The 25,623-nt window shown below is 56.1% G+C and overlaps 1 protein-coding gene across 2 annotated transcripts; it reads right to left on the bottom strand.

The window, feature by feature from the left end:
- Positions 1–1,252: 1,252 nt before the first annotated feature.
- Cep131 (centrosomal protein 131) lies at positions 1,253–23,910 on the bottom strand. Of its 2 annotated transcripts, none has more exons than XM_052196184.1 (26): positions 23,741–23,910; positions 21,386–21,579; positions 19,281–19,375; positions 14,343–14,457; positions 13,970–14,091; positions 13,152–13,265; positions 12,226–12,372; positions 10,413–10,530; positions 9,891–10,007; positions 9,561–9,714; positions 9,078–9,190; positions 8,507–8,689; positions 8,073–8,249; positions 7,479–7,604; positions 7,167–7,292; positions 6,972–7,088; positions 5,450–5,552; positions 4,727–4,928; positions 3,904–4,011; positions 3,700–3,817; positions 3,493–3,567; positions 2,739–2,881; positions 2,461–2,638; positions 2,218–2,381; positions 1,614–1,674; positions 1,253–1,539 (listed from the first exon to the last, which is right to left on the bottom strand). In XM_052196184.1, the coding sequence occupies exons 2-26, from the start codon at positions 21,560–21,562 to the stop codon at positions 1,465–1,467; spliced, it is 3,228 nt and encodes a 1,075-aa protein (XP_052052144.1). In that variant the 5' UTR covers positions 21,563–21,579; positions 23,741–23,910; the 3' UTR covers positions 1,253–1,464. The 2 variants fall into 2 exon arrangements, with proteins under 2 accessions (XP_052052144.1, XP_052052145.1); XM_052196185.1 differs by having other exon boundaries at positions 8,507–8,674.
- Positions 23,911–25,623: the final 1,713 nt, after the last annotated feature.

Raw genomic sequence — 25,623 nt, 5'->3', positions numbered from 1 at the left:
TTCCTGCCCACACTGTTTTTTGTTTTGGTCATGGTGTTTCACCACAGCAATAGTGACCCTGACTATGAGGGTGACAGGCTTGTGTGGTGAGTGTTTTACCTGTCAAGCAGTCTTGCCAACCCAACAGGAACCACACTTCAGGTCAAAGCCAAGCTGAAGCCTGTGATCCAAACCGTGAATTTATATTGCCTTCAGGCTGAAGTCTGGCCTCAGCCCTGGTCCTGCACCCCTGCACCTCTCTTCTGGCCTGAACCCCTGAACTGTAAGTTGAGTCCTGGAGCTCACAGACTGAGTTATGAGGAGACAGGGGAATAACACCACGGCATGTGTAATCATGTGACCAGCCTTCTCTGAGGAGCCCAGAGAAGGCACAGAGCAGGCCGGGGACTCAGACAAGCGGCACTCTGCAGAGGAGTCATGGGCCAGTCAGGCCGTCCCAGGCAGCAGCTTCTGGGAGGCAGCAAGGTGGACTGGCAGCCAGCTGTAGCTACACCCCACAGGGTTTCCAGGGCACTGGCTCTGGACTTGGCCTGTCTGGGAAGATGATGGGATGGAGGGGCCTGCTCGGAAGGCCTTGTCCCTACCAAGTGCTCTAGGATTCTGACTCCCGTGTATGGGTAAGAGCCTTTGCTTCCCATCTGTGTAGACAGGCCACGCAGGCTGCACAGTATTGGCAGGTTCTTGGGTTCAAGTCTCTGTACCCTCATGGCGGCTCACAGCTGTCTGTAACCCTAGTTCAAGGGGATCCAGTGATTTCTTCTACACAGACACAGGAGACAAATCTCCTTCTCTGTATTTCTCTCTCTCTCTCTCTCTCTCTCTCTCTCTCTCTCTCTCTCTCTCTCTCTCTCTCATACACACACACATACACACACACACACACACGTAAACTTTCTAAATTAATAAATAAATATTACAAAAAGGAAAAGGAGGATGAGGAGCAGTGGCCGCTGAGGTAGGTTACCGGGCTGAGCTAGAGACGGTTCTTCCCACAGGGTGAGTCTGCTGCACCCCTGAGAGGCCAGGGCAGGAGCAAATGGCTAGTTCCCGCTGGGGACTGGAGCTGAGGGCAGACAGGCTGCCTGCAAGCCCCTTCCCTGTCAGCTTGGACAAGCGGAAGGGGAGAGGCAAGAGTCGGAGCTGGCCCTGCAGTCAGGAACACCACCCCGACCGACCATGCTGTGGGTCCCGGGGTGGTCTCCGGGTTCCTGCTCACCAAGCCCACCCACCACAGTAGAGAAAGACGAGCAGGTGACATGAAGCAGTTTAAAAAAGCCACCTCACCATTTTACTACAGAACACCTGCAGGCGTGCTGACAGAAATGTCCTGAGCACGGGGCTCCACAGTGCCTCTCACACACCAGCCGTTGTCCTACTCTAGCCCTGGGTCTTGGGCGTGACCTGGACACGAGCTGCAGGACTGGGCGTCTGCCTCGGGCGTGGCTTGTCATCCCAAGGGAGACGTCACTTAGAACTCAAAGATGGCTCTTTGTGTTGTGCCAGCAGCTCCTCTAGGTGGTCCGCCCGCCTCATGGCAGCCTGCAACACATTTCAGTCAGGCCCTGGACATCCTACCCTAGGCAAGACGACCACAGACCACCGGAGAGACCCACCTCATGCTGTTTCCGGAGACTGTTCACGGCCGCCTCCTTCTTCGCTAGAGCCGTCTTCACCCTGCAGTGACGGGCAGTGGGCTTCTGCGCAGCCCTAACTTCAGTCCCAGGTCAGCCTGAAGGGTAGCCTCCTACAACCTAGCCTCAGCCCTGCTCCACCTTGACCTGAGCAGCTGGCCCTGAGACACTGTCTCCATGACAACCAGACCCTAAGGTGGCTTTTGGAAGAGACCGGGTTGGGGAGGGTGCTGTGCTGAACAAGGGAGGAGTCTTATTCTCATGACAGGCACAGAGACAGCCACCTGTAGCCTTTGGAAGGACCAAGGGTGGTGACTGCCACCCTCTGCTACTGGCCCTCTGCTGCACAACACCTGTTCCAGCCGGAACCCTGCCCACCCCCTTGGAGGACGCATGCCCTTCACTAGCCCCGAGACGGGATGTTCCAGAGGTGGTGCCCAGGGGAAATGCCTAGCCTTCCTGGCGGAGACGGAAGCCCTGCCCGTGGGCTCTGCCTGTGGGGCTCTGCCCGTGTGCTACACCCACCCATCTAGAAGAGACGGGAGGCTGCCCAACTGGTCCCCTACCTGCAGTGTGGACCACCCACCTCCGGTGCACCTCGTCCAGCTCCACCTGCTGGCGGGCCCGCAGCTCTGCGAGCTCCGCCTTCACCTTCTGGGTCTCCTCCTGGGAGGCTGCCAGCTGCTCAACAAACTCCTGCCGCACCACCTGGGCCAGGCTGGCCCGCTCGCTGCACATCTGGGTGTTTATCTGCCGAGCAGGGGAGGCGGTGAGCAAGAAGGCAGGGTGGAGACCCCTCCCCATGCAGAAGGAGCCCCGGGAGACTCACAGCCCGCAGGTCTTCTAGTTCCTTCTCCTTCTGCCGTACGAGGGACTGCAGCCGCTCCATCTCCCCTTCCGCCTCCCCGAGACGACCTTTCAGCTCGGTGCACCGCTCCTGAAGCTTCCGCTCCGACTGCTCCAGCTCTGAGAGCTCCGTCTCATACTTATCCCGCACACGCTTCACACTGGCGGGCAGGGGCAGGTGACAGTGGTCGCACCGCCTCTGCCCGGGGCTCTCCCAGACTGACCGGACCTGCAGCCGAGCTAGAGGCAGGAGGCACTCACCGGCTCTCCGCAGCTCTCTCGCTCTCCTCCTTGGCCAGTGTCATGTCGGCCTCCAGCCGGTGGATGACCAACTCAATCTCCTGGTCTCGGCCTTTTCGGATCTCCTCCTTCAGCTCACGCTCCCTGGTCAGCAGCCACGCTTCCTGCAGGGACGGACACACAGCTGTCTTGGAACTGGCCAGCAGGCGGGCAGACAGGAGAAGCTGGAGACAGCGGCAAGCCCAGCCTTGCTGGGCTCCGGGGCACAGTTCCTGCTTAGAGCCACGGGGAGACAGTAGGGTGGAGGGCTCCAGCCCTGGGCAGGCCCCCAGGTCCCAAGAGGACCATGTTTTGTTTTCAGGACCTCCTGTGAGCAGGAGTATGAGATGGCCCTGGGTAGGATGGCTCCTTAGCCAAGGAGGTCACCACTGCGGCAGGCTGGCCCTCTCTCTTGGAGAACAAAATAGCCCAAGACAATCAACTATTACTGTCTGCTAGACAGGCCAAGCCAAAATGACCAACCTGCCCTGCGGCCAAGGGGCTTGCAAATGGAAAGACCAGGGGGCTTCAGGGTCTGGGTATCAGGTGACTCTGAAGGACACAGATGGGGTGACTCCTGGAGAGGAGGGACAAGTCCTCTCTGGTCTCCAGAATGTCCCTGACCCTACTTCCTCTCGTTCACATGTGGACAGTGAGCAGTATGACCCACCAAGGTCCGCACAGCTGGAGTGAGCGCTGGGAAGCCCCGACCAGCTGCCCGCCCTGCCCAGCCTACCTCCTTCTTGGCACAGCTGGCCACCCACGCCTGTCTCTCAGCTTCCAGCTGGTCCTTCAGGGCCTTCAGCTCCATCTGAGGAGGGTAGACTATGAGGGGCCTGAGGCCACTCCAAGGCCCTGCCCACCCTGTTGAGGACCCCACACCAGTGGGGTCAGACGGAAGAGACCCTCTTCCTCCACCGCAGGCGCCGCAGCCGCTGCTTACCTGGTGCCTCCGCTCCTGCTCCTCTCGGCTCCTCTCAGCCTCGGCTCTCAGGGCCCGGGTCATGGCTGCGCTGCTTTCCTCCAGCTGCTGCCTCAGCTCCTCCAGCTCCACCCGCTGCCTGCAAGAGCCAGGCAACAGGAGGTCATCTCAAGAGCGGGTGGGTAGGCCCGGGGTCACTGCGAGGAGGACAGGCCTCAGTGGCACCTGGCTGCCTGCTGGCCCAGTCGCTCCTTCTCCTCAGCCACCTCGTTGTAGAGCCGCCGCCGCTGCTGCTCCAAGGCCCGCTGTTCCTGCTCCAGGTGCTGCTCAAACCTGCAGGACAGTGATGGCGCTTACACCACGGTGGGTGACAAGGTGCTCGATGCCAGTCACCCTGCTGGCCAGGGTGGTCACATCAGCTCACAGGGACCTGTTGTCTGTGGGCTGCAGCCTCCTTCAGCTGCAGACCCTCACAAGGCTGTGAAATGGCCTGAGTTTTGGCTGCGTCTGTGGCCTACTGTGTCTTCACACTGGCCTCTCTCTCTGCTTAGCCCACTCTGAGGTGGGAGCCAGGCTCCTGGTTCTTTGACCTGAGCAAGCTCCAGCCATGACCCGGACCCCGTCTTTCCGGAGAGTGGGAGAGATCCAGCAGGTCACGAGAGGAAAGGACAGCCTTGGGGGACCTAGCCTGGAGGCCCTGACAGGAAGGAGGGGTGTCCACTGGTCACTGGTGCCTCACAGAGCCATGTCCCTCGGCCACTGCGTCCCAGGCTGTGATGTCACAGCCTGGTCATAAGACGGTGGTGAGCCCTAGGCCGAGGGAATGAGAGGCTGGTCCTCTGCAGCAGAGCAACCTGCACATCTTGTGGGCTCGGCTCAGCACGTCTGAACACCCGAGTGCTGTATCCACGATCTCCTGTGACCACACACGGGACGCTCGCAGCACTGGCTGGGCAGGCGGGCGGCCTGCACAGACCCTCACAGGTCGCCAGGTTGCAGGGGAGTTGGGGGCTGCTCTAGGCCTGGCCTCCAGTGCCCTCCTTCCTACCTGAGCTGGGCGCGCTCCCGTTCCTGCTGGCCCAACACCTCTCTCTCCCGCTCCAGGTGCTCCCGCAGCTCTTCTGCCTGGCGCAGTTGGCGCTGCGTGGCCTGCTCTTCCCGCTGCTGCAGCTCAGCCTCGTGCAGGCCCCGGAGCCTCCTCACCTCTTGCTTGTGCTTGGCAATTAGTTTCTGGATCTCAGGCTCTAGCCCTGCGGGGATGGGGTGGGGCTGTACCAGAAGAGGGCTGCAAGGCCCCTCCCACCCAGCCACTGCCCCAAAGGTTGGCAAGTCTGACATGCTAGAGGCAGATTAGAGGCAGCAGATCAGACTGCACTCCAGAGACCTAGCTCCATCAGGCCACGGGGGCTTTCCCAGCCTGGGGTACACAAGGCTGCCCAGCTTCTTGGTGCTCGGAGCACTGCGTCTCCCAGCGGCATATGCCCAGGGTCCTGTGGGAAACAGCCTCTCCATAAGGACAGTCTGAAGGTGCCCCCTAAAACCGCCTTCGCATAGTGCGTCCGTCAGCCTAAAGGGTCCTTCCTTTCTACACTTCCGTATGATTTCTGCAGCATGACCTACATGTCGTGAGGTTCCCACGCTAGCCTCCAAGGGGCAGGAGGCCCCTCAGGCTTCTGTGAACCAGGGGCCAGCAGCTGAAATGGGGTTTGCGTCCCCCTGCCCCAGGCGACCACACCCATGTCTGCTGTCACGGGGTCGGGGAGGTGCCCACCTCTGACTGTAATCTCCTTGATCTTCTTCGTTTTCTCATTGATCCACTTCTCACGTCGGATTTTCTCAGTGGCGCTCATGAGTTCTTTGAGTTTCTTGATCTCCTGCATGAAGAGCGCAGGAGGTCAGTGAGTGCAGAGGTGGAGCCCCGGCTGCCTCCTGGGCCTGTGGGCCGCAGGGCTCCTTCCTCTCTCCCGAGGGGCGAGGACCACCACGGTGCTCATTTGCTAGCCTGAGGGACCATGAAGGGTGGTTACAGCCACCGGCTTGTAGAGGCCCCAGCCTTGAGAGGAATGTCACCACCCACTGTAACTGAGGCCACAGAGAAAGGCAGAGAATTGAGGGACACAGGAAGGAGAAGAGGCCCCCCATCTGAGAGGGAGCTGGTGTGCCTTTCCTGCTGACAGACACCATCGACGAGGTGTCAACAAAAGTCACTTATTAGAGTGATAATGCATGTTTTCTTAAAGATGTCACCAACAAAATCCATTAAATCCAGTAGGCACACTTAGGGCCAGAATGGTTTATAACTCTGCCTTGGCAATTCTCTCATCCCCAAATTTAACTGGCAGCCTCAGATGTTCACTCAGATATTACAAGCTCACTTACTGGAGGGCGTTCTTTACCCTTAGCCTCACTCGTTGCACACTCTAACGATGCAACTTAGGAAGCTTCTGGACTTGCACACAGCCACCCTGCAGAAAGCCTGGTCCTCCCACAGTCCACACGCACACCCGCAGGTCTCCTGAGCACATCTCTCCACTCCTGTGCTTAAGATCAGTCACGGGTCTCTTAATAATCGCCAGTTATGCTTTATATGAAATTCTTTTCCATGGGGATGCCATGGGTCCTGCTTTTGCCTGAGAGGAAGGTCCCTAATGGACAAGGGAGCTTCCTGGGCTGCTGTGGATGGCCTGGAGCCATGACCCCATTCCTGCTGAAGCTGAAAGGACTGAGAACTTTGGTCTCCTACTCTGGCGGGGGCTGTGGACACCGGGGTCTCTTTACACAGTCAGCGCTCCCTCACGGGGTCTGGGCTCCTGTCTAGGGGGTCTCCAGAGATAAGTGCAACCAGTAGCTATGTCAGACGTTTACCCAGCATCTGCAGGCCAATCAGGAGCCTGGAGTAGTTATGCTGAGCAGGGTCTGTCGCTCAGGATGCCACTGGAGTAGGCCAGCCTTAGACTCCTGGGTCCATGGCCACTGTCCCATGAACAGGGCCAGGTGGGCGGTGCATGCTTACCTGGGACGTGGCCGCCCACAGCTCAGCACCCGTCCCTGTGGAACACCTAGATGCAGTTCAGGAAGAGGGAACGGGACCATGCACACACACACAAAAATCCTCCAAATCCCCAAAAAACGATCCCCCCAAACACCCCCCCAAAAAATTAACAAACAAACAAAGCAGGCCAGGCAGTAGTGGAGCACTCCTTTAATCCCAGCACTCAGGAGGCAGAGTTCCAAGCCAGCCAGGGCTGCCACGCTGCCACTGCCCCGGGGGCCTCACCGCAGCGGATGCTCACCAGTTCGTGCTGCTCCTGCATCTGGGCCACGCGCTCCTGACACCGCCGGTCCCCGAGCTTCAGCTCAGCCACCACCGCCTCACACTTCTCGCTCAGAACTTTCTTGTCTTCGATCAGCTGTGATGGGGTAGGGTGAGGCTCTGGTGTCCGACCTACAGGCCCTCCCTGGGTCAGCACCGCCTCCCTGACCGTCACCTGGTCAATGAAGGACAAGTGCCGTTGGATGGTGGCCTCATACTGCTCCTTCTGCTGCCGCAGCTGCCGACTCAGCTCCTTCTCTGTCTCCTTAACACGTCGAGCGGTGAGGTCCCGCTGCTGCGCCTGCAGGGAGCATGGACAGGAGATACTGGTGTGGAATCCCTGCCGTGCACCGAGCTCCAGGCACCGAGGGCCAGGTGGGGGAGAAGGCAAGGGCACAGCTGTGGGTGGCAGTGGCTCAGGCCTCTTGGGCGGATGCTCGCAGGCCCTGTCCCAGCTGAGCCGTGGGGTGATGGCTGATGGTCTCACCAGTGCTCTCTGCAGCAGAACCATGGCCTGTTTCTTCTCCTCCAGCTCCAGCTTCAGCCGCATCATGGATGTACTTCCCTCAGACCCTAGTTCCAGGGACCTTGGGCCCGCCTCTTGCACCAGGCTCTAAGGATACGACAATCCTCAGGCAGCCCACCCAGCAGTTACTGCCCTACCTGATGCCCGTCTCCATGGGCCCCCGTCCCACCCTGCTGCGAGGGAACAGCTACACAGGACATCTGGTCAAGGGACAGTGGTCAGCAGGCCAACCATGGAGACTGTATTTATTAATCAGTGCAGGAGGAGGGCTATGCCTCGATGCTCAGACACAGATCACAAGGCCAGGTCTACCTTCTCCTGACCTTCCTGCCCCACGAAAACAAGACTTATCCTTGTATTCATTGTGGTCACTGCTATCCACTCAGGACACAACCCACGGACACTGGAGCCCAGGGATGTCACCCCCTCCCCCCCCCACGGGATGACTATCTAGAGAGGACGCCAGGGTAGGACAAGGTGGCCCCGTCGACTTTCACTTCTGTTCAGAACTCAGGAGTGGGACTGTTGCTGCACTGGGGCCTTGAGGATGACTACCTCACGCCAGGGCGCTGGCCGCTCCTGCCCTGACTTCTCCATCTCGTCCAGGAAGCTCATGATACTCTGTAGCTTGGCCTCGGAGAGCAGGGTCCCATCATCAGGGGGGCCGGGGGCTGCCCCGAGTTTCCCAAACTTCTCCAGGTTGTCAGCTGTCAGGGAGTTGGCATCCTCCTCCTGCAGGTGACCCAGCATTGGGGACTTAGGGAAGCACTGGGGCCCCTCAGGGACGGGGGCAGTAGGCCTGGCCGTGGCTAGAAGGGCCTCCCTAGGTGCTCAGACCTATGAGAGTATTGCCACAGTAGGAGAGGTGTAGACCCTCCTGGGTCACTGTGTCCTAACCTCAAGGAGACCAGGTGGGAAGGGCGAGCAGAGGTCAGTAGGCCACATCTGGCCCTTGTTAGGGATGGACGGTGTGAGCCCAGGCTGCTCACCTCGTCAGTCCAGGCGTATCTGTCCTTGTGGTAGGCCTTGGGGTGAGGCAGCGGCTCGGGCTCCTCCTCCAGTAGCTTCAGTGTGTCCAGAAGATCGTCCAGGGTTGCTCTGGCCCTGGCCTTGCTCCTGGAAGAGCCCAGCACTGCCAAGTCCTCTCTGGCTTCACCCTGGGAATGGATGTCCTGTAGTAGACGGGCCAGAGGGAGCTAAGAGTCACCCCGTGCACTGTGGTGCGGGGTGGGGCCTTTGCATCCATTCCTGTGGGCAGTAGGTCCACTGCTAGCCCATGACGCAGGGTGCTGTCCTCAAAGGAGAAAGGTTCCAGCCCAGGGTCATGCTGAGCAGTCTGTGGCCTTGCTGTCCCACTTCCATGGAGAGTGACATGGGAACCCTCCCCTGATGAATGTGAACTGTCAGGATTCCAGTTCTTCCCCACAGCAAGACCAGAAGGCCTTGCCTCACACCACCACAGCAGCCCTCTGGGCTCCTTCAGGACACAAAGGACCCCAAAGCTGAGGAGAAGGGAGAGACATGTTGGCTTAGGCCAGCCAGGCGCAGACATGTCCAGACCTGTGGCTTGTCCTCTGGAGACTGCCGTCGCTCTGGGGATGATTTGGAGGCAGGAGGGCAGGGGTCTGTGGGGTCTGTGGGGCCTGTGGGGCCTGTGGGGCAGATGCTGCCACCTGTAAAACAGGACGCACTGTCACTCCTCCAACGGCCTGACCTTGGAGGTGAGCTGGGAAGGAGCCAGGCAGAAGCCCAAAGGGACATTAAGGTGCTGGTCTTCCAGGGTGTGACGCTGTGCAGGATCAAGTGCAACCCGAGTGCTGGGCCTTGGTCCTGCAGCTCCCACCGCTGGGATAATTTGAGGCCTGGCCACCCTCAAGTCCAGTGCCACAAGTGACCCAGGCAGCAGAGGTGGGGAGCAGACCTAGGGCTGAGATCCCAGTTCTGCAGGTAAAGGTCACCATGCCTGGCCACAGGAAGACTGAAGCCTGTCAGAGCCTGCAGCCACACCTTGCCGTAGGGTCAGGTGGACGGAGACCCACTCACCAGCATTGTTGGCCTTGGGGTGTGTGCTGCAGCCTGGCACTAAGGGCGGCTCCGGTGTGGGCCGAGGCTGCCCCAGTGCTCTGCTCTCTGGTCTGTCCTTAGGCAGCCTGTGCTCAGCCTCGCTTGCCTTCTGCGCTCGTTTCTGTTGTAGTTCCTGACAGGGGAGCATCTCTGAGTAGCACCCTAAAGTAGGGTGTCCCCTTACCCTTTTGTAGCCCAGCTCCCCTGAGGCTCAGCATTCCCGAGCACTATGTCACACAGAATGGGCTAGGGGCTGAGTAGTGCTCTCTGGTGTACGGGCTATGGGGTGACACCTGTGGTCCCCGGTACCTGAATGGCTGCCTGCCTGGCCTGGCGAGCCTTCTCCTCCCGGGCCTTCTTCCTTGCTGCCTCCTCCTGCCGGTGCAGGTCCAGAAGGCTCCCACTTGCTAACCGTTGCCTCTGCCCCTACCAGGGAAGTCAAAGCCACAAACTTTACAGTACTGCAAGATGGACAGAGCCCCGGAGCCAGCTGGGAGGTCTTCACGGGACACTGAGCGCCGACTCGCATGGCAGGGTGAGATTCCATAGGACACTGAACCTGCCACCTCGGCTCAGCAGAGGGCCAGACCCTCACTGGGATGCAGGCATGTCAGGGACACAGTGCTGTGGCACTCAGCCGGGAGCTTGCTCAGGGTGTCTCCTAGCACATCAACCCAACAGCAGCATCGAGGACAAGCAGGTGCCACAGAGGGGCTGTGCACTTGTAGGTGACTCCAGGTCTAACGTCCATTTGATTTAAGACTGTCACTTAGTGCCCTCGCTGTATGCACTGCAGGCCACGAGACCCTGAGAACTCACAATCACACTGACCTCTCGCTTGGCCGCCAGCAGGTGCTCAAGACTTGCGGCTCCCGCTCGGCGCCTCTTTACCTGGCAGCGGTACCAGCGCTGGATGGTGACTGCAGCCTGGTTTACCTGATGGATGAACCTGTCCAGAGAACTAGATTTAGGACCAGGAGGGGTCTCCACATCCCAGTACCCCTAGATCAAGAAGCTGTTAGTCCAGTGTCCAGGTAGAAAGAGATGGTGGTGGCTATGCGTGCAGAGCCCTTCCCACTGGCTATGATGAGGAAGGCCAACCCTAGACTCCTTTAAAACCTAAACCCACCCTCCTGGGAGACAACCCGGGGAGGATGAAAGTGTCAGTCTGGAGCAGGCTTGGATGGTGTGTCCAGGTGCCCCGCAGCCTGCACGGAGGTGGGAACCCCAAAGCACAGGAGACAAACAGGTCGGTGACTGCCAAGGTCAGGGCAGAGGAGGAGACAACACAGTGGGTGGGTGGAAGGAGGCGGGAAAGATGAGATAGCTTAGTTATTTTTAGTGTTACTTATTTGAGGGTTGTTTGCTTTGTTTTGAAGACAGGGTCTCTCTATGTCCTAGAGTGCAATGCGAAGTCCAGGCTGGTCTTGAACTAAGAGATCCTCCTGCTCTGCCTCCAGAGGGGTGGGACTAGAGGCGTGCCACACCACACCTGGTCACTTATTTGTTTTTGAGCCAGAGTCACATGTTCCACTCTGGCCTCAAATTCACCATGTACCTGAGGTTGGCCTAGAACTACTGGTTCCCCTAGCTCTACAACCCACGTGCTGGGAACGTAAGCTTGTGCAAGCTCATACGTTTGTCAAATGGGTACATTTTAAAACTAAACCCAGTGGGCTGGGGAGAGAGCTCAGAGGTAGAGCTCTTGCTGAGTATACGCAAGCCTCTGGGTCCCATCCCCGTACTGCAAGAGAACAAGTAATAACTCAACAAAGCGGATTAAACCAAACCCCTCACCCTGACTAGAAGGGCTGTGCACAGATCGTTGCCAAGGGTAACGACAGAGGACCAAGCACGACCAGCTGCCTGCCGCGGCGCCCTGGCTCCGCAGTGAGGCCCATCCAGAGGAGCACCAAGATGGGGCTCTGAGGAGCTGCTGGCTGCTGGCCTTGCCTCAGCACCCTCTCTCCCACTGTCTACTTTCAGGACCCATCCCCATCCTCAGCCCCAAGTCACAGGCTAAGTAGGTGGTCTGGATGGAAGTCCTGAGGCCATGGGAGCCCTCGGTGCAGCTATTCACCTGCTAATGGGTCCTGGCAAGGAACCCCCACAGTATCCACAGAAGGCCCCGCCTGTGCCCACCGCGCAGCCCCAGAGGGCACTGTCAAGGACAGCCTTGCACACAGTAGCCACAGAAGGCCCCGCCTGTGCCCAGCGCAGCCCCAGTGGCAGGTGTTTGTTCTCCTCAGTCTTTTATCTTCTTTCTGCTAAATGTGTTTTTAATCACCAGTTTCACTGAGGTATAATTACCGTGCTATAAAACCCTCCCGTTTGTGGCATACAATTCAATGCTTTCTGAGGCAAATTTACAGGGCTGTGCATCCATCAGCACAATCCAATTCTAGAACATTCCTATCACCCTCAGAGACAATCCCTGCATCGGTCTCCAGGTTCCTGTCATGCCCCGGGCAACTACAGCCCCTCCCCCTCCCCCTGTATAACCATCTTGCCTTTGCATTTTAGACACATGGAGTCTCAGCCTTCCCATTCATGCTGCCTAAAAACCAACTATTAGGTGAGAACTCTCACCATTGGAGTCACAGGCCCCAAGCCCCTTGCCCCACAACTCCCTGAGAAAAGTCACCTCTCGGCTTCCTCCTCAGTCACCTCCTTCCGCCTCAGTAGGCCGGTGGTGCCCCGAGCGGACTGACTGCCACTGGAGAAGTTCTTGCGAGGCTTCCCAAAGTCGCTGCCTTCACCGCCCTCGCGAGCTGCTGCCTTTACAATATTGCTGACGGGACAGAGAAGCCTCGCTGTGTCCACAGCTCCAGGCAGGGTCACTGACCCATCCCATGGTTCCAAGCCTGGAGGAGGCCCATGATCCATGGTGCAAGGATGACCTTTCACCTCCACCTTGCTGGCCTCCAAACTACCTGGACCCCCAAATCCCATTGGCTGGCACCTGTGTAAATGTCCTTTACATTTTATAAACAGAACGAGATTCTCAGTACAGAAGTCCAAAACCAGTCAGACTTAAGAACTCTGAGGACCACTGATCTAAGTGAAGCCCTGCTGGGGTCTAGGGCTTCAGTTATCCCCACTGTGGTATGTGGTTCTGTGTGCACACAGGAGCTTCCTTCCAGGGCTCCTCCACGGGCAGGGACCTGAGCTTCCTCAGTTAGTGTTCCCCTGTTTGTTCTCCCTGGGAGGCTGCCTTAGCCCAGACAGGACTGGCAATATCACTGAAAGCCAATCACCCTGTCACAGGGCCAGCATCTTCACACTCACACACACACACACACACACACCACACACACACATACACACCACACACACATACACACCACACACACACATACACACCACACACACACACACACACACACACACACACCACACATACACCACACACACACACACACCACACACACACACACAACACACACCACAACACACACACACACAACACACACACACACACACACCACAACACACACACTCACTGACCAGCCTGCCTGGGGCCCTCCCCCCAGGCCACATGCTTCTGGTTTGCATGTAAGCAGGCCTTACTTGAGGGAGGGGGCTGTCTGGTTGGAGCTCTTGGGGGGCGACACCTTCTTCGAGGAGGCGTAGTGGTTATGCACCATGGTGGTGACGCAGTTGCCCACGGCTCCTTTGTTGCTCCTGTCAGAGAGACCAGGATGGAGGGGGCAGGAGACAGTCAGGTCTGGTTTGTGGCTCACACTGCTGTCGAAGCTCTCGGTGAGTGCTATGGTAATGGCCGAGCACCTCTGGGAGCCTGCACCCCAGTGGCCACGAGCCGTTCCTGCACCCACAGTGGATGGTGTCCCCCTAACCCCCAAGTTCAAGGAATGCACGCTTGATTTGGAAGTGGCCCAGGTGGCTTCCCTGGTCTATCAGCGAGGCCGCAGCACCAGCACCTGCCATGTGGTCGCTGCTCTCCAACATGCTTTGGTCTGTCATGTCCTTGATGAGCTGGACCCCAAGAGTGACAAGCACACTCTTGGACCTGATATTTCTGAAAAGCACAGCTGGGTGACTCAGACTTCTAGAATAAAGGCTCCTCCAAGGGAGAAGAGTCTTCCAGGAGGCTCACCGGGCTGACCGCTGCTACTGTCTAAACAATGGCTGCCGGGCTGACCGCTGCTACTGTCTAAATGGTGGCTCACCGGGCTGACCGCTGCTACTGTCTAAATGGTGACCGCAGGTCCCTTTGTGCAAGCTACCACCACACAGACTCCTCCTTTGGCTGAGGAGCAAGCCATCTGTTTGGTCATTGATTTCCCCATCCAGTACAAAACAGCTTAATCCAGCTACCTAAGGGACAGAATGTATTCTTGGCCCAGGCGTATGTGGCAGGACGATACCTGTTGTTAGCCGTGAAGCTGGGTGCCAGGGAACACTCCTTCCTCCGCGGGCCCAGGGTGGAGTCAAGGGTGCTGGGACTCTGAGCACTGGCTGGCAATGCCACACCCCTAGGTTGGTCATCCTGTGGATCACAGGGGCACTTCTCAGCCTGGGACACAGGAGAGCAGCCCAATACCAACAGCAGGCCCTTACATGTCATGGGGCAGCAGATGCCATGCCCCAAGGGACCAGTGTCAGGACCAAAGCTCAGCAAGCTAGGACACACCCTCCCTGCAGCAGCCCTCTCTGCAGAGGCAGGAGGGATGTGGAGAGAACCTGACAGTGATCCTGTCAGGGACACAGGACTCATGGCTGCCCCATGCCTCCCCTCACCAGGATGTTCCACGTGGCCCCCTTCTCACTGGACGCCTTGCTGAGACTGGCCACCCGTCTTCTCCCACTGGTGCTGCCCTCAAAGAGCATCAGGAAGTCGGTGGGCTCTGCTGGCCTGTGTCAAAGAGAAGTGCACACACAAGGTCAGGGGTTAGGGAGGCCAGGAAGGGAGACAGGCAAGAGGGCATGACTCCAGGACAGGAGTCTGGTCACACCCAATTTCGGTGTTTGCAGAATGTTTGCTGGAGGCCGGAGTCGGCTCAGGCGCTTGCTCTTCTGTCACGGGACCCAGTTTGCTGTCCTCACCTACAGAGGCTCACAACCCTCAGAGGCTCACAACCCTCAGAGGCTCACAACCCTCAGAGGCTCACAACCCTCTGCAACTCCATTTTCAGAGGATCTGAGACTTTCTTCTGGCCTCTGAGGGCAGCATGTACATATATGGTGCATACATGTGTATATAAGCAAACATTATATACAGAAATGTTTCTTAACCCTGACACACGATCCTACTGGCAGAAATGCCTCAGTGGGACAAAGCCTGGAAGTCAGTCTGGGGAGTCTGGGGAGCTGTGCTGAGCTTGAGGATCAATGGCCTGAGGACATGTGGCTACAGCCACAGCCATTACCTCATCCCCACCACACACACAGAGCCACACAGCAGTCAGCTCGAGGCAGTCAGGCAACAAGGAAGATCAGCTAGATTGCAGGGACTCCCCCAGGGGGCCATGGACATACTGTGCCCCAGGGCTGAACCTGACGGGGTGAGCGAGCCTGGGGCAGTGCCCTGTGCACAGCTCTGGTGGTGTGGTGTGCAGACTGTGCACAGGGCGATGAGGCCCAGCATCACACCCAGGTGAAACAATGCCGCACGATGAGCCTTGGAACCATCACGCTCAGGGCCACATACAGGAGGCCACACGGCATCGCATTCTCATCATAAGGTCCACAGGGATGGAATGGTGCTGGTGGAAGTTGGAGGACAGTGAGCCTTAGCAGACACGGGGTGAGGGACTCTCTAGACGGGGCCGTGATGCTGGCTGCACTGAGAATATGGAATGGGCCGAGATCTGGCTCTGCAGCAGAGTGCTTGCCTAGTGTGTGCATGGCACTGGGGTCCATCTCCAGCACCAACGAACATGCATATCTCTGAGGTGTTCTTGGGATGTGAGCTGTAAGTACAGGAATTGTAAGTCAGCAAAGTTGGCATCCTTGGCTCTGGAATGCCATTTCCACACTCTCTAGGGAAAAGGGAGGACAATGGGCCGTTGGTTCCCAGATGTCTCTCCTCAGCCCGGACGCAGCCCTGGCAAGACTGCCACACTGACAGACTCCACACCCTGTTCCAGGCTTCACCCATGACCCCGGACAAAGGCCAAGGCACAGTGCTGGCATCACCAGCCACATTGGCAGGCCACAAAAGAAAGTACCGCAAAATCCACTTTCCTGTGGAGTGGGTGGGCTCAGTCCACCTGAACATGGAAGGCAGGGAGGGAGAAGAGGAAGGGCGCGTCCTGATTCACAAACGGTGAAGAAGCCAGACACAAGGCAGTGCTAATATCCAGAAGGGCCACCAGGCCTGGGCCAATACTGAAACCCATTAGAAATGGAGACGAAGACCCAGCGTGCAACGGCAGGAACTGTGAGGCTCTAGACAAGCTAGCAAGAAATATGCAAGACTCTCAGGGACACGGGTTGGTGGAAGTTGGCAGAGCTCATGAAAAAGTCACAAAGAAATATGGACCAGAGGGCCCCCAGCACTGAAGAGCTCTTCTCTGGCAACTGTCATCCTTGCATGGCTTGCGAGAGACAGGAGACAGCTTGGGGCCAGCACAGTAAGACACAGGGGGACAAGACAAGAGGACATGAGGACCATGGCACCTCATGAAGCCAGATTCAGTTGAATCTGAAATGTCCCATAAGCATTCAGTCCCCAGCGTGTGGAGCCTTTAGGAAGCAGGGATCTGAGGGATAGAAGTAGGTGAGTAGGGGCGGGCCTTTCTAGGTTACACTTCCGGTTTTGCATGCTCCTCCCCACTTCCTGTCGACCCCATGCAAGAAGTTGCCAACATAAGCTCCCACTGTCTGGCAACAGTCATACAAAATATAAAGAATACAGAAAATTGATGGGAGTAACAAAGTTGCTGCTGTGGTAAATGTAGCCACGGCTGATGTGGAAACGGGTTTGTGGCAGGGACTTAGAAGTTTCAGGCTGAAGGCAAGGGAACCAAACCCTAAAGCTGTCTGCTGATCCCAAAGCGCGAACAAACAAACAAACAAACACAAAACCACCACCACCACCACCACCACCACCAACAACAACAACAAAAAACCAAAAACACCAACAGTAAAGACAGCTGGTGGGAGGCAGTGGGGGTGGGTGGAGGCTAACAAAGATGTTAGGTTGTTACACTGTAGCAACAAACCTGGCTACATTTTACAAGAGTCCTTAAATTTAGGTGAGGCTGAATTCAAAAGCAACAGGCCAGTTTATTTGGAAGGACAAAGTTCATGACAGCGAGACATCCAAGCTGAGACTCTTAGATTTCATTCAGAGGAAAAAAAGATCAGGAGCAGGGTTTTAAAGGCTTGCAGTGGGTAGAGGGGACAATGGCAGTCACGCGGGACAAAGGCACACAAAGCAGCTACAGTTGGAAAAGTACACACACTTTGCACCTGGACAACAGGAAAAGTTCCTTGAAGGAGACCCCACTGTCAAAGGCCCAGGGTGTGAGCGCACCACTCACAGGGAGTTGAAGGGGCGGCTCAGTTACCTGCACTGGCCGCTTTTGCAGAGGACCCAAATTGGGTTCTCGGCACCCACGTGACTGCTCACAAAAGGCCTTGCAGAGTCCAGGGGATGCCCTGCTCCAAAACAAACAGTAAGGGAAACTGTTCTGCTTTAGCTGCTGAGGCACAGCTACAGTTTGCACAGTGCTATACTTACGGCCCTGCGATGCCCAGATACACCTTGGGCTGGCAGGACTTTGGTGCTGTCCGCATGGAGCAGGTACTATTATAGCAGGCAGATTGCAGAGTAATAACAGAGTCAGGGAGGCTGCGTGTGCGGAGGCTGCATTGAGCAAACAACGTAGGAAGCCATCAAGGGGAAGAGTAGGCTGCAGTCTGGACCCAGCATGAGTACCGGAACCAAGCTTTGTGGAGCCCAACTGAATACGCTATGAGCCCTCAATGCCAGATTTGGCTGACAAAGACTTGCCCTGTTCTTTGCTGTGCCTTGTTCTTCTATTTTGGAATATGAATCTTATTCTGGGTTCTGATATGTTTAATAAACATACCTTTTTTTTTTTAATAGGAGCTAAACTGTTACGGACTACAGAGACTTTCAAGCTGGACCAAAAGCATTTTCTATTATAACATGGTCAGGAGCCTATGAGGAGAAGGAGTGGGAGGCTGTGACTTCAGAGTGAGTATTCGGGAACCAGGCTGATAAGGGTTGGAGCTGTGCTGGGTTTTGTCAGCTTAACAAGATCTGCAATCACCTAGGAACTAGTCTCTAAGCATGACTTTGTAATCTGTTCATTTGAGGTGGGAAGACACGCCCACTCTTTCTTCCCTGTGTGACCAACACCGTTCCTTGATTGGCTGGGATCCTGGACTGGACACGTGGAGAAGCAGCTGAGGAGGATGCATCCATTACCCTCCTCCAACTGCAGAGGTGCCTAGCTGCTTCCCACTCCTGCTGTGTTGACTTCACTGCAGGGACAGACTGCATTGTGATTCACAACTAGCACGTTCTTCTCCAGATGGCTTTTGTCAGGGTTCTTTATCAGAGCCAACCAGAAAGAACTAAGACATTCAACTGCTAACAGAACCAGGCCTGCTCTCCCACAGCCAGAGAAGTACAGGTACTCCTGCAAAGGGTTTCCGGGGTGTCGTTAATAAGCATAACCACACTGCACAGACACACACAGACACACAGACATGTACACACACAGAGACACGCACCACACACACACATGCACTACACACACATAGACATGTAGACACACATACACACACAAACATGCATGCATGCATGCACTATACCACACAGACACACACACATACGTGCATGCATGCACACACCACACATACACACACAAACATGCATTTATGCACCATACCACACAGACACACATACGTGCATGCATGCACACACAAACACACAAACATGCATGCACATACCACATATACACAGACACATACAAACATGTGTATGCACGCATAAACACACAAACATGCACACATGCACACACCACACCACACAGACACACACAGACATACACAGACACATACACACACATGCATACATGCACACACCACACAGACACACAGACACATACACAAACACGTGTATGCATGTACACATCACACAGACACACACATACATACACATGCACGCATGCACACACACACACACACACACATGCACACTATATACATCAAGCCCTCTACATACATCACACACCTGCACACCCATAATACACAGCATCCGTATCACACAAGCACCACAAACTATGAATATTCCATAAAACACACCACACATGAAGCACACTCCATAAATCCATATGCCACAGACATATGTACATGTGCATGTACAGCCCCTGTATACACCTGACTTCCAGCACTCATGTACACCCCACACCCCAAGAACATCCTGCACTCTTCAGCCACCAGCAGTTTGGCAGAGTGGACACCCTGAGAGTTAGCACGGTATCTCTACCACTACACCGGAGCCCCAGGCTGTCTGCCTATGGTAGGAGCGACGCCCCCATTTCCCCAGGGGAGGGGCCGCCAGATCCCACCTCCCAGCAGAAACCACAATGGACAGAGCTGTGGGAAGGGCTGGGGAGGAAGGAGAAGAGTGGTTGGAGTTACCTGATGGAACAAGATCACCTCAAGAGGTTGAGGGGACCGGGAGTCACAATAGGTTACCTGGGGGAGTCGGTCCATGACTGGTCAACCTGGGTAGTACTGTTAGATCTTCGGAGATTGTTGATAGCTCGGGGGCCTCCAGGCCCAGTGGCCTCCTGCAGAAGGGAAAAAAAGAGACGACTTAGGAGAGAAGGCCTCGGGCTGCTGCCAGGCTGCTCAGCACCAGGCCAGGCCCCGGAGAAATCGCAGGGAAACTGTTCTGGGTTCCAAACAAGCTGGGAAGCTCTGGGTGGCTCATGGACAGTTAAGGGGGTGGCCACAGGACAGGATGGCCTAGCCATCAGTGGGTGTGAGGACAGGGCCCAGCCTCCGAGAACCCAGGTGTATTGCACAAAGTAGGGGGCCCTTCACCCCTGTAGCGAGGGAGGGCCCAGCGAGGAACTGCTCGCTCTGTCACTATGGTCATCAACAGTGGGCCTGGTATTCTCGGGCGGTGGATGCGCTGCATCACAGGGAACGGGAGCCGAGCGGAGCACAGGCCATCAGGAGGGCTGTCCCTTAGCGGTAGGCTCGCCCTTCCCTTCTTTGGCCCTCTGCACTTTAAACAGCGACACAGCTGGCCTCCTCTTAATGACGTGGAACTGTTGAGCACATCGATCACCATCACTGCATCCGGGACGGCTCAGGGGCACCCCTTCCCTTTCCCCCATCTTCCTCATGACAGTTTTATGTTCTCCACACCGAGGAAAGGGATAAAGATGGCTCTTATGCTCATGGAAAGATATCAAGTGCTCAGCAGATAAATGAGAGCGTGGGCTAAGAACCTTAAACTCCACCTGTGCGAAGGCTCAACGCCATCAGCCCGGGAGTAGCCCCCCATCCCAGCAGACAAAGCTGGCCCACTCCATTGTCACATATGCAGTATCTGCTCCAATGACAGACTGAGTCTCTCGGGATTTAAAGGCCTACCCTGAGCAAATGACCTTCAGAATCCCAATGAAATCAAACAGTGACAAGGACCAGCAGTAAAATGAGGCCTGTCCAGAGGAGGCCCTGGCCTCCTACAAAATATACAGCCAGATCGGTCCTGGAGAGGAGTCTCAGAGAGGACTTGGTAGCTTTCCCCACCCAGAACTGAGCCACCAGAGCTGTCACTGAAGGAAAGACTGAGATGGTAGGCCTGCCCTCAGCAGGGGTCTGGGAGAGCTGGCTGTGTCCAGGTCACAACAAAGGAAGCCCAGGCGGGTGTCCCTGTGTAGCAGCAAATCTTTGGTCCACTATGGGGGGCCCTGGCGCCCCTCCTTCCTTAGGGCTTCAGGGCAGTGGAGGGATCCAAACAGGATGAGAACCAGTGACTCAAGAGCAAGGGCCACAGAGGGCAGCAGGGTTGAGAGTCACGCTAGTCTGAGCTGCCCGTCCCTCAGCCGAGGCAGATGGCTGGTTCACTGCAGCAACTTGTCCAAACCAAATGTCCTTTACCCTCTTTCTATCTCTGTCCCAGAATGCAACCTGAGCAGTGGAGGGCTATGCATGCCATCTGACACGCGTTTTCATGAAGAAGAAGGAGGAGGAGGAGGAGGTGGGGCCTCTGATCAAGAAAGAAAGCTCAGACCATCAACCAACCCTTCCCCCTCAGCAAGGACCTGCTTCTCAGGTAGAGAGTCGCAGAGGAGAGGCAGCGTGCAGGTCGCACCCAGGCTCCTCAGGCACAGCCCTGGCCCACGAAGCACTTGATTCCTCTCTTGGCCTAGCCAGGAGAATGACTAGCAGAGAGCAGCTTTGGGTCACAAGACCCCTCATGCTCACCTCATGAATTTCTGAGGGACACCTTGACCCATGTCCTACAGAGGTGGGAAAGGGAAGACAGCTCCCCCCCAAAGCCCGCCCTGCCCATCTGCTGCCTCCCCAGTTCCTACAAGAATAGCTTGTCACTCTCGAGCTGGTCTGCAAAACTGAAGAACCCAATAAACCTAAATACAGTGGAAGGGGAGGGGTAAGCCTGATGCCAGAAGGACCTGTGTCTGCCACAGCACGACTCACTGGGCTTGCGTGGTCCAATTCCTCCCTGCCCACAGGATGGCCATGAATATGAGATATATGCTCTTGTGAGGAATGTACCCAGAGACTAGATGCCACCCCAAGAGGGCTCCGGCCCCCACACTCACCAGCGCCTTTTTTCTTGGCTCACTGCCTGTGGCCACAGACACGGAGCGGAAGATAGACTTTGCGGCAGAGGCGCTGCCGGGTCGCTGGGACATGGGCGGAGGGAGGCCAATCAGACTCAAGTCCACAGCTTCTGGACTGCCTTCAGGGGTGGCACTGATGGTCCGTGAACCTTTCATGGTGGGCAAGGTTAATCCTGAGAAGAAAATGAGAGACGCAGTAAGACACCACAGGGCTAGGGATGTGCCCCGTCCGTCTTCAGTGTGGCATAAACCAGGTAAGGCAGTGTGTGCATGTGATCCTGGAGCTCGGGAGGTGGACGTGGGAGGGCCAGGAATTCAAGACTGTTCTCAGATAGATAGTGAATGCAAGGCCATCCTGGGCTACATGAGATGGGACTAAAGCTGAGAGAGATAGCCCAGTAGTAAGAGTGCTTGCTGCTCTTCTAGAGGAAGAACAGAACTTGATTTCTAGTGCTCATGTCAGTGGCTCCCAACTGCCTGTAACTCCAGCTCTAGGGGATCTGACACCCTCTTTTGGCCTCTGTGAAATATATATATTTCAAGACAGGGTTTCACTGTACAGACCTGGCTGTCCTGTCTGGAACTCACTGTATAGACCAGGTTGGTCCAAAACTCACAGAGATCTAGCTACCTCTCTGTCTCCAGAGTGCTGACATTAAAGGTATGCGAAGCCACCTGGCCTATTTGTGCCTTTTACTCTTCTTGAACTGTATCCTAGTATTCAACAAGGACAGGCCCTGAGCTGTGGGCAGCCGCATCCCAGGAGCACACACAGCCCACTTGGCCCTTCGCATGGGCATGGTGGCTCACCTTTAATCCCAGCACTTGGGAGGCAGAGGTAGCCAGGATCTCTGAGTTCTGAGGCCATCCTTGTCTACAGAGGGAGTTCCAGGATAGCCAGGGCAACACAGAGAAACCCTGCTCAAGAAACAAAGAAAAAGAGGAAGAGGAGGAGGTGGAGGGGGGAGGAAGAAGCGACAAGATACCATGGAGGAAATTTCAGCCCTCACTCACAATCTCCACTTGCCCTGGACATCTGGACATCGAGTCTATCTGCTACCAAACTCCCGGGAGCCACCACTGGGGATGGGGGAGCTCCGTCAGGAGCATGAGAAGACAACACTGCTCTAAACCCTATTACGGGCTCTCAATGGTGAGCTGCGTGTGTAGCTGGGGGCCAGCGATCCCAGCAGGTGCTAGCAGCAGGCAGTAGTGGGTGTGAACCTGGCCCTGCCACTGGCCCCAGCCCTGGGACTTTCTCTACATTAAAAAAAAAAAAAAGTGCATCTTCCTGGGCTATCCTGAGGTAAATGTGGCTTTGAGGTTGGACCTTGGAGATCTCTCAACAGCTCCAAGCTCCTCTAGTAGGACACAGCCTCCTAAGTCCCCGAGACAGACACCACAGAACATCCATGAACTCTCACAAGGGAAACCAGCTCTGACCCTGTCCCCCTATAAGCACCCCCACTTTGCATTAACTAAGTCTGCCTTCCTGCTGTTCCTCAAACCTAGGCGGTGCATTCTAACACACTGCTGCATCTGCAATCCCCCTGCCTCCACACCACCCATCAGCTTCTCTTCTATCAAACTGTTTTACTCTCTCTAGGACTCCTTTGAGAGGACAGGGGTCTCAGGTCCTGATGTGCGGAAGGCACTGAGGTACTGAGTTCTGGGAGGAGATAGGGACATGGGACAAATGTTAAGTGATTACAATCCCCTTGCAGAGACAGGACACACTCACCATGGTCCAAAGTCAAGCTGCCTTGGTACTGACATCCATATGTGTGTGGTTGGGGGCAGTATCCCTACTCTGAGGCTGCACTGCCATCAGTCCGATCAGTGTCCTCTGTTCCACATTTCTGGGGTTGTGTAGGTGAAACCTAACACCTTGCCCTTCTTGGCAATGGCTACACCTTGGTGGACTCTGGCTGGCTCCAAAGCTCCTAAATCTGGTGTACATAGCTTTCCCAGCACCACGTGCAGCCAGTGAGATTCTGGGCGGTAAACATAGCCTCTCCATGGAAACCTACAAACCAGATGACGGGAGGCTGGGGAGGCCAACCTCACCCAGGACAAAACTGAACCTCTAGCAAGAGCCGGAGGGGCAGAAGCCTGCTCCCTCGGGGGCCGGCTGACTCGAGAGGCAGAGCCCTTGAGTAGCGCATTGCTGTGCTCCTCCGCGGGCGACCCGCATCCCTCAGGACTCTTGAGGTTTAAGGCAGGGATTCCGGGCCGCCTGAATGTACCCCCAAGGCGATCTTCCGGGGCTGGGGGTACTAGGCACAGGCCATCCTCGCTGCAGGGCCCGACCCCTCACCGCGAGACTCCCCTCACCTGCGCGGACCCAACCTGGGGCGCAGGGCCCGTGGGCTCGGCCTGGCGGGCACGGCTGCAGAGCCACCCGGGGCCCCAGGGGGCTGGCGCGGCCTCCGCCGTGGGTGACAATAAAGCGCTGTCCGCAGGGGCGAGCGGCGGCGGCTAGCAACCAGCCTGGCGCCTCCTCCGCTGTCCGTCACGCCGGCCCGCCTCTGCAGCGCGCGCCGCTCAGGGATTGGCTCTCCGGACGCCCTCTCTGATCTTCGGGTAGCTCATTGGGCCGTTATGCTGTCCTGTAAGTCCCGGAGTGGGAGGAGCTGCTGAGAGCCAAGGTGGAGTGGGGCAGGCAGGGGGCGTGGCTCTAAGAAGGCGGAGCCTGCGGGTCCCAGCACCCCCTGAGGCCCCCCGCGCCTCCCAGGGCCTCTCCGGTGCTTGGCAGGACCGCGTAGCGTAGTTTGTGTCTTCTCTCCCCATTCTTTCCTAACTGCTTTCAAAGATGTTGGAGTCTCCGAGTGGCTCTACTGCTGCTAGTGTATAGTTGTGGGCTCTCCTGTCTGCCAAAGGGCTCGGGACACCGAAGTTCAGATGGCCTCTCCAACAGAAGTTACATTAAATGACAATTCTATAAACTCAAATGCTTTAAAAATTATCCGCATATATTCTTTAATCTTATGAACAAGCGTGTGTGCGTGTGAGTTTGTGTGTGTACGCGCGCGAGCGCACGCACGTAGTTCGGGATGGTGGCCCAGGGCCTCGCACGTGCTAAATAAGGGCTCTGCCATCGAACCTCAGCCATTTTTGTTCGAAGAAAGCATCTCATATACCACGTAGCCCAGGCTGTCCTCAAATTCACTATATAGCTGAGAATGACCTGATTTTTTGCTTTCACCTCCTAAACCTGGAATTATAGGCAAAGTGCCGCCACACCTGACTCGCTCGCTCTTCCTTTCTTTCTAAGATTTATCATGTGAATGCTTCTGAATCATGTCGAGGAAACTGGAGTTCTGGATGGTTGTAGGATACTATGTGGGTGCTGGGAACTAAAACCCAGGCCCTATGCAAGTAAGTGCTTTTTTTTTTTTTTTTTTTTTTTTGAGCCGGTGGGGTGGGTGGTGAGGGGTGTTTCTACGTAGCCTTGGTTGTTCCGGAACTCCCTTTGTAGACCAGGTTGGACTTAAACTCACAGATCCACCTGCCTCTCAAGTGCTGGAATAAGAATAAAGGTGTGCGACCACCACCCAGCATAGTAGGTGCTGCTAAACACTGATGGTGGCTTCTTTTTTGAAATTAACAGAAAGGTTTGGTTTATACATATCAAAATACACATCCTTGGTGTGCAGCGACACCCATTCAGAAATAGTCACTCTTCCACTACATACCACACCCCCATAGAGCCTTTCTTTGTTTAACCCCGGATGCTTTGGGCACCAGCTGGTTGGAACCTGTTTTGTCTCTGGAGGAAAGTGAGAGCCAAGAAGGCACAGTGTCTCCCTACAGCGCCCCCTCCCCACACCACCAGGAAGCTGGGGGATTCATTCGGCTGTCCCCAGCCAATGGTACCTTACACGGGGCAAGTGTCCCGTGTCTGAGCACACCTGACGGAAGGAAGCACCTGTAGACACTCACTGGCTTTTGTGTAAGCCCAGGTTTTCACCCAGCTTCTGCAAATTCCTAGGACAGAAATCAGTGCTATTTAAGAAAACCCCAGTGGGGCTGGAGAGATGGCTCAGAAGAGCACTGACTGCTCTTCAGAAGGTCCTGAGTTCATATCCCAGCAACCATATGGTGGCTCACAACCATCCATAACAAGATCTGATGTCTTCTTCAGGAGTGTCTGAAGACAGCTATAGTGTACTCACATAAATAAAACCTTAAAAACCAACCAGCCAAAGTGGCACAGG

The sequence above is a fragment of the Apodemus sylvaticus genome, chromosome 10 (assembly GCF_947179515.1).
Source record: "Apodemus sylvaticus chromosome 10, mApoSyl1.1, whole genome shotgun sequence".
NCBI classification, from domain to species: domain Eukaryota; kingdom Metazoa; phylum Chordata; class Mammalia; order Rodentia; family Muridae; genus Apodemus; species Apodemus sylvaticus.
This window is presented reverse-complemented; position numbering and strand designations above follow the sequence as displayed.

Bases quoted from the DNA above. Each gene is read 5' to 3' on its own strand.
- Cep131 (XM_052196184.1), bottom strand. From the start codon at position 21,562: ATGAAAGGTTCACGGACCATCAGTGCCACCCCTGAAGGCAGTCCAGAA. The intron at 8,250-8,506 runs GTGAGCAGCCTG...GGTCACCTGCAG, and splicing joins GATACGCCTGGACTGACGAG to GAGGAGGATGCCAACTCCCT. The intron at 7,293-7,478 runs GTGAGACCATCA...TGCTCCCTGCAG, and splicing joins TTCTGCTGCAGAGAGCACTG to GCGCAGCAGCGGGACCTCAC.